Below are 7,875 nucleotides of genomic sequence, written 5' to 3' on the forward strand. Positions count from 1 at the left end.
TGATATGAGAATTTCTTAAAAGAAAAGTCAAGACACCTCTACTGCCTCCCTACTAGTAAGAGAACAAAGAAACTCCAAATTGAAGGACAGAGATTCCCAAGAGGACGAGAGAATAAAGGCCACTGAATGCAACATCGAATCAGAAAGATGGTACAAATGGAGGAAAAATATGCAAAGAGAACCTCCACCACCCAAAATTCCTCCCAAAAGTAACTATCCGAGCCATTCCCAATGGGGCATTTCATGAACTGGAAGAGAGGAACAACTGAAGAGATAGCCTCATAGGGATTTCTAAAAGATATCAAAATCCTACTACCAGAGACCCACTCTAAAGGGTAAGCACCAAGCGTGCTCACAATGATCCATTGCCACAAAGCCCGAGATTCCTGAAAGAAATACCACAACCAGTTTGCCAAACAAGCATCATTTGGAAGTCTCAGGTTGTCAATACTCGAATCACTTGCCTTCAAGGGCTGTGAAACCACCTCCCAACCTATAGGGTGCAACCCACCACTCCTCAATCCCCTCCCACAAGAAGTCCCTGGTAACTTTTTCTAGGTTTTTATCATTGACACCGGTATTTTAAAAAGAGGGAGAGTATAAAAAAGAATAGGTTCCTCCGACTAAAGAGAATAGAAATCTACCCCCCATCAAAATATAAACGTACGCTTCCTATTCTTGGCAACAAAGAAAAAGTTTTTCTTGTATTGTATTTATAAAAATTCAAAAAGGGGGCATAGATCCCGACTCAAATAGCTTAAAAAACTACTCTAAGAAATATTAATTACAGGTTCTGAATAATTGCAAAAATGTTTATCCAAAATGGAAAAGGAATGTGCCGGAATTTCCTCCCAATCTTGAGATTTCTCTTAAAAGATTATCATTTTCATTCCAACCATAATTCTTCATTGAAAGGATATGATGGAATTCAACCAAGCGTTCTTTTCCCAATCTAAGTCCATCAAAGCATCTGCTTCAAATTACACTACGTTTACCATGAAAGGTCTAAGCAGTGATGAAATCTCTCACAGCCCTTTCATTTAAGAATGGCATCAAGAAACGCCCAATATATTTGTATCCTTGGTAACATATCTACCTGAGTATTTTTCTTAACCAGACTAAAACCATATAGCTAATGTCTTCATTCCAAACAAAATGTGATATATAGTAATAATTGTAAACAAACAAAGCTTCGCTAAATGAATTTCATAAGAAATGCTGAAGAAAATGTATCGTCAAAAGGGGAAGAAAAAAGATTTTTTTTTTTTTTTCTTGATAAGAAACTGAGCTTTTTTCTTATACAATGGTACCTAAAGAACTAAAAAAGGGCTCCAATAAAAAAGAATAAGACCTAATTGATAATTTCAAAAGACTTCAGTCACCAAGGTCCAAATCGAGGTATTAAACCTAATGACTTCAGTCAACTCCTCCATAGAATGCTCAGCCCCCTCTAAAAACTCCCGTACAACAGGAAAGAAGTTGCCCCAGAAATTTTCCTTCTCCCTAAAAGGGGGAGAAAGCATAACCTTCTCAATCACAGCCCTAGAATTCTTATTCCAAGCTGAAGACACACCAAAAGCCCCCAAGAAATGAGACCAAACCAAAAGCAAAACTGGCAGCTCCAAAGGGTATGATCGAAGTCTTTTGACACTACTATACCCTTTGACACCAAAAGTCTTTTGACACTGCAACCCCCCAAAAGAAGGAAGAATGCCTCTGCACACAGCCTATAGTATTAACTCTCTCATGTAAGACCTTTCTGGAAAAGAACTTAACCTTCTCAGTAATCTTAATCTTCCAAAATGAGGAAAAAGAATGGAGCCAGCAGGGTCTGAGGGAACACTCAAGCTGGAAAAGAGAGCTAGACAAAAAGTCTTGGGAAGGACAAGGAGTCCACAAATGAAGATCCCTCCTACCCCAAATGATATGAGAATTTCTTAAAAGAAAAGTCAAGACACCTCTACTGCCTCCCTACTAGTAAGAGAACAAAGAAACTCCAAATTGAAGGACAGAGATTCCCAAGAGGACGAGAGAATAAAGGCCACTGAATGCAACATCGAATCAGAAAGATGGTACAAATGGAGGAAAAATATGCAAAGAGAACCTCCACCACCCAAAATTCCTCCCAAAAGTAACTATCCGAGCCATTCCCAATGGGGCATTTCATGAACTGGAAGAGAGGAACAACTGAAGAGATAGCCTCATAGGGATTTCTAAAAGATATCAAAATCCTACTACCAGAGACCCACTCTAAAGGGTAAGCACCAAGCGTGCTCACAATGATCCATTGCCACAAAGCCCGAGATTCCTGAAAGAAATACCACAACCAGTTTGCCAAACAAGCATCATTTGGAAGTCTCAGGTTGTCAATACTCGAATCACTTGCCTTCAAGGGCTGTGAAACCACCTCCCAACCTATAGGGTGCAACCCACCACTCCTCAATCCCCTCCCACAAGAAGTCCCTGGTAACTTTTTCTAGGTTTTTATCATTGACACCGGTATTTTAAAAAGAGGGAGAGTATAAAAAAGAATAGGTTCCTCCGACTAAAGAGAATAGAAATCTACCCCCCATCAAAATATAAACGTACGCTTCCTATTCTTGGCAACAAAGAAAAAGTTTTTCTTGTATTGTATTTATAAAAATTCAAAAAGGGGGCATAGATCCCGACTCAAATAGCTTAAAAAACTACTCTAAGAAATATTAATTACAGGTTCTGAATAATTGCAAAAATGTTTATCCAAAATGGAAAAGGAATGTGCCGGAATTTCCTCCCAATCTTGAGATTTCTCTTAAAAGATTATCATTTTCATTCCAACCATAATTCTTCATTGAAAGGATATGATGGAATTCAACCAAGCGTTCTTTTCCCAATCTAAGTCCATCAAAGCATCTGCTTCAAATTACACTACGTTTACCATGAAAGGTCTAAGCAGTGATGACCAATTAAAAGTATGATTAGATTGAAGAATCAGTAAGATCAGGAAATAAATTTTCAATTATCATAAACTTTCCGCCAATCTAATTGTTTCTGACACTCATGCCAGGGAAAGAGCAATGAGAACTGAAAAAAATCTTGTTGTTTGCAAATTGCAACTATGGGTATCAAAAAAATGAATATGTAATGCATCCATTGTTCATTTTCATTGACATGAATGTTACCTTCTGTGTCCATTCACCTGTAAAAACATTAATATGTGCACCAACTAAATTAAGCTTTGAACGGCGTGCCCACAGTCCACGTACTGCGTTCTTTGTTACTTGTTCAAAAACTGCATTCCAATGGCAAATGAAAATGTGTGAAATCTTATGGACCAAGTTCACTAAATTTTTGGAGTTCAGATGATAGTCAACCAACTTTCTAAAATTGCCATATATGATACATGTCAACAGATAGCAACCGAGTATTGAGCAACAAGACCGAGAGGCTAAGAAATAATGGAATTAAGTTTCATCATTAAAAAAAATTGCAGAGTTGAAGGATACTTATGCATTTTACTATATAGTGAGAAGTACGACAAATAATTCAAATTATTACAACTTGTTCAGTGGAGTCAGTTTTACTAAAGTTCTCCAGACTGATTTCTCTTGAAATAAGAACGAAAAAATATGAGTCAACGTAAATTGTAGCCATCCTTTATTGGAGCAATTCATGAACACAATGTTAGGCATCCAATTGCAAATGTGTCCTCTAGGAGGAGAAAAAGGGACACTATAAGTCTGACAATTGGTAAGATTTTGGGCCTAGGTATGTGTAGGAATAAGAACTTGAGCAGAGAATTATTTGTATTTTTAAGGAACTAGAGTTTGAGAGAATAACTGGCCCTCTCGAATTGGTTGGGTGGCTTGCATGGTGTTCTTACATCTATTTTGATATTACTACCTTAAATAATATTCTAGACACTTAGGTGAATCTGACAGTACTATGGGAGATTAATGAGAATACTATAGGAGATTAATAATCTTTTATTTTAATTCCAAAAACACTCAAGAGAGATACCAACTCATGATAGGTAACTTCTACCCAAAAAGTATAGTAGTATGGACCAGCTGGTGTTAATTGAGTCAATTTAACAGTAAACAGCACAAATACCCAAAAAAAAATGTATAAAAGCAACAAAGGTTTGCTGGAAGGAGTAGATTGCCTTTTAGCGATCAGTACCACTTCCCTTACCCCAAAAGCTCCAAGCCCAAAAAGCTAGTGAATTAAGAGCTTTAAGAATCCGTAGTAAGATGCAGAAGTGTAAATAGAAAAAAAATATGCAGCCACAAATTGGGTTATCTTGGAAACAATCAAGGGTCAAGACAAAAGAACGCACTTCAAGTTAAGGTCACAACACTCACTTGGATCATCCGTCAAACGGCTAAGAACACCAAATTCCAAAGTTAAGGTCCCACCACCGGCTGTTGACGTTATCTGAGAGAAAGAATACAAAACCTGTATTAGAACTTCAATAAGATGAAAGATGGAATTCACAACTAAGCTACTAAATAGTTACTAGTTATCTTCATTACTTCATGGTTATCATATGCATAACCAGAAACAGTCCTTGGAAATTATACGAGGTTACTGCATGTCGCAATTGATAATCTAGTTCTTACAGTCCTCGTGTGTACTATTGTAAGGGCAGAAGAAACTATCTTCAAGCTGCGTGAATTCTTTATCAAAACCTAGATGGATAGCATGCTCTTCTAGTTGATCATTAGACATCATGTGTATAAGGCTGAGAAGTTTTACCTTGCTTTCATGTTCATCAACTCCATACAATAGGTTAACTGATCCAAATGGAATTCCTGCAAAATATGATGCAATAGACTGTCATTAATAGCCAACACTGGCATACCCCAAAAAGTGCTTTTCAGCTAAGTTTCACGAAAGTAGTGGCTTGGAAAATCTGCTTTGTTTCTTGAATAATGAAACCCAAAAAACATCAGATTTAGAGTAAAATGCCCTACAACCCCATTCCATATTCTACCATAACAAACTTAAGCCTGTAGGTAATTAATGTATCAGAAAATAAAAGTGAAAAGCATGCGCTAAGGTAGAACTAGAAGTGCCAAAAATGATGATTCAGTCAAGATTAGATGAGCATAAGTGATTTTCCTATGCCTAGATAATTTGAAATCATTTTTTTTAGTACAAGGAAAAGGGGAGGAATTTTTATCAAATTTCAGTATGGAAAATTTGCAAAAGAGACTCTCTTCATGTGAGCATAACACTATACTACAACAGAATAGTTCAGCAGCCAACCTGTAGGAGTGTCAAATGCAGGCAGTAATCTTCGAGCCAGATCCTCTGCTAAGTCAAGCAGTTGATTCTCATAGGATGCAACTTTCATACCCTATAGGGAGGGAAGGAGTCAATCAGATACTCATTTAAAAATCAAATAACCACCCAAAAAACGTAGGTTGTACTACACACATGGCAACAATGGATAAACTAGCTACAACAAATATTGCACTGCATTAGGCATACAAAATTTGAAAATATACTATCATCACCATGGCGGAGAAAAGTTGACTAACAAAACTTTTGTGAAGAATTTGATCTGTAATGTTCTAATTCTGTTGCTATACAAACAGTTAACCTAACAACAGGACCTCACAGGCTCACTGCATATCAAACAAGCAGAATTGACCTCACCAAGAGTGGCATGTAAATATTTAGCTATTGACTGTCCCGCATAAAAAATAATTCTCATATCTAATGGCTATTAGAAGCAATTTCAAAAACATATTTTGTTTTTTAGAACAAAAATTTAGTGAAAAAAGTTTGTTTAACTGTTTATTAAAAGTTGTTTACAACAAGTTTCCTTTAATCTGTTCTCATGGGTGACTAGTTTTTCAATACAAAAATATATCTTCTTCCTATGAAAATCATGTGCTTGTGAGTAATGATTTTTTCAAGTACACAATAACCGTAACATTTACAGACCACAACACCATTCTTCTTACAAAGTCTTATTTTCAGGAGAAAAATTTTTCAAAGAACCGTTCAGAGGCTTGCCCTCGGTCTGTGATTTACCTTAGTCAACGTGTTTGTCACTTCTCAATCCGATGTCTCAACTTTGTTGAGACTTCAGAAATGACTTTTGAATAATACTTTCACAATCATAGGTACACTATTCATGAAAATAAGATTTTGATTGACTATGCATATAGAACCTCAATTTTGTCGATTTCATCATGATTTTAATTGAAAGACAACACAGACAAAATAAAAAAGTCAATACCGTAGTGTGGTCACTTGCAATAAGATGAGCTGAAAGTAAACCTCCAAGAACTCGAATTGTCGTCTCAAAGATAGATACTGTTTTATTCTGTAATTACAACAGAAAGGTTCTAGTTGAAGAAATATATAACTATAGAATTACAACGGTACAAAACTGAAATGATCTTCTAATTTAGTAATACAAAATGTTACAAACACATAATATAATACCCCATCACTTAGAAACTATTAAGTAGCCAATGCTATTGTATTCATCAATCAGGAAATCATAAAATGATCGTAAAATTTGTTAGTAAATACACAAGTGACAACTCGTAGTGGCTGGTTATCCTCCAACTGTCTTTCAAGAAACAAACAAAGCCTATACCATAAGGGATCCCTCTTTTACAAGAACTTTTGTTGAGGTTCCTTTTAGTCACCAACCACTTGCATCTCTCTCAACTGTTTTAAGTTGGAACACCAGAATTTTGATACTAAGATGGTATAGTCTCTATCGGAAATTACATCCAAAAAGAAACTAATTCAAATACCTAAAGTAGAGGTCATGGACTAAGACTCGAAGACCAAAAGATCTCGGTTCTATAAAACCACATGCTGACGAAGTTCCTCAACATGTAAATTCATCACATAACTGAAGGTGAAAGAAAGAGAAATTTTTAATTTTTAATATCTAATATCTAATAAGATAAAAATTTATATATATTCAGATAATGGTCCGTGTCAAAAATAATTAGACGGAGTTGAAGCCTAAATAGCTAATCACGAAAGCAACCCCCACAAAAATGTACATTACTCACTATATCGAACCGAAGATTTTTACCAATCCATTCAACAGATGCAGCAAATTGTTCCCGATCACCAAGCAGGGCCAGTGTATCCAATGAATCAATCTATGACAACAAAAATGAGGGAAACAGCATCATCATTGTTCCAATATGATATCACTAAATCAGTTAACCTATTATTTAGATGTATGACATTTAACAGAAGGAATTAGCTTACCAAAGTCAAAGCATAACCACCAAGTGAATCTTCTCCTTCACACGACAGAGGTCTTAATTCGTCGAGAGGAAAAGCATGCTTCATGTATCCATTGAAAGCATGATAAAACATTTCACGTACCTACATGGCGAGTATATCTTGCTTATAACAATCTGAAATAAATTAAAAGTAGCGAAATAGAGGCAGATCATAAACAAACGAAACTGGAACAGAATATTTCAAGAAATCAAATAATTACATGATATCACTAATTCCAGATCCCGCATCCCTATCCTTCTTGTAAGAAGTTCGATCCTCCAATGCTAATTTAACAAGAATGCGTAAAAATATAAACTCAATCAAGATGACCCGTATAACAAAATACTGTTTAAAGAAAATGGCGGCAGTTCAAACGTATATTGGAGATTTATTATAAGAACAAATTCTTTCAGATATCCTAAGATTACTGATCCCGAAAAGTGAATTAAATTAGAAAAAAAAGTTCAGCATTTCAATAACCAAGCAATGTAGCCCACCTGACGAGCTTACCAAATGAGAGATTGAGAATAGGTATGGCTTAAACGGTGCCGAAATTGAGGAAAGATTAATTGGTTGAGAGTCCTTAATGAATTCTGGTACGCAATTGATAGAGGAAAAAAGGGG

General features: G+C 35.9%; 1 protein-coding gene across 1 annotated transcript; it reads right to left on the minus strand.

The window, feature by feature from the left end:
• Positions 1–1,027: 1,027 nt before the first annotated feature.
• Positions 1,028–7,825, minus strand: LOC111785090 (alpha-mannosidase I MNS4-like). The gene is made up of 8 exons (XM_023665567.1): positions 7,762–7,825; positions 7,234–7,353; positions 7,029–7,121; positions 6,233–6,319; positions 5,251–5,341; positions 4,738–4,793; positions 4,344–4,416; positions 1,028–3,271 (listed from the first exon to the last, which is right to left on the minus strand). Exons 2-8 carry the CDS (start codon positions 7,342–7,344, stop codon positions 3,105–3,107), a joined length of 678 nt encoding a protein of 225 aa, XP_023521335.1. The 5' UTR covers positions 7,345–7,353; positions 7,762–7,825; the 3' UTR covers positions 1,028–3,104.
• Between the last annotated feature and the right edge of the window lie 50 nt (positions 7,826–7,875).

Source organism: Cucurbita pepo, unplaced genomic scaffold (assembly GCF_002806865.2).
Source record: "Cucurbita pepo subsp. pepo cultivar mu-cu-16 unplaced genomic scaffold, ASM280686v2 Cp4.1_scaffold000365, whole genome shotgun sequence".
Lineage (NCBI taxonomy): Eukaryota > Viridiplantae > Streptophyta > Magnoliopsida > Cucurbitales > Cucurbitaceae > Cucurbita > Cucurbita pepo.

Excerpts from the sequence above, each read along its gene's own strand:
- LOC111785090 (XM_023665567.1), bottom strand. The coding sequence starts at position 7,344 with ATGTTTTATCATGCTTTCAATGGATACATGAAGCATGCTTTTCCTCTC. Across the intron at positions 6,320-7,028 it reads AAAATCTTCGGTTCGATATA|AATAAAACAGTATCTATCTT; the intron begins GTGAGTAATGTA and ends TTGTAATTACAG. Across the intron at positions 4,794-5,250 it reads TGCATTTGACACTCCTACAG|GAATTCCATTTGGATCAGTT; the intron begins GTTGGCTGCTGA and ends CATATTTTGCAG.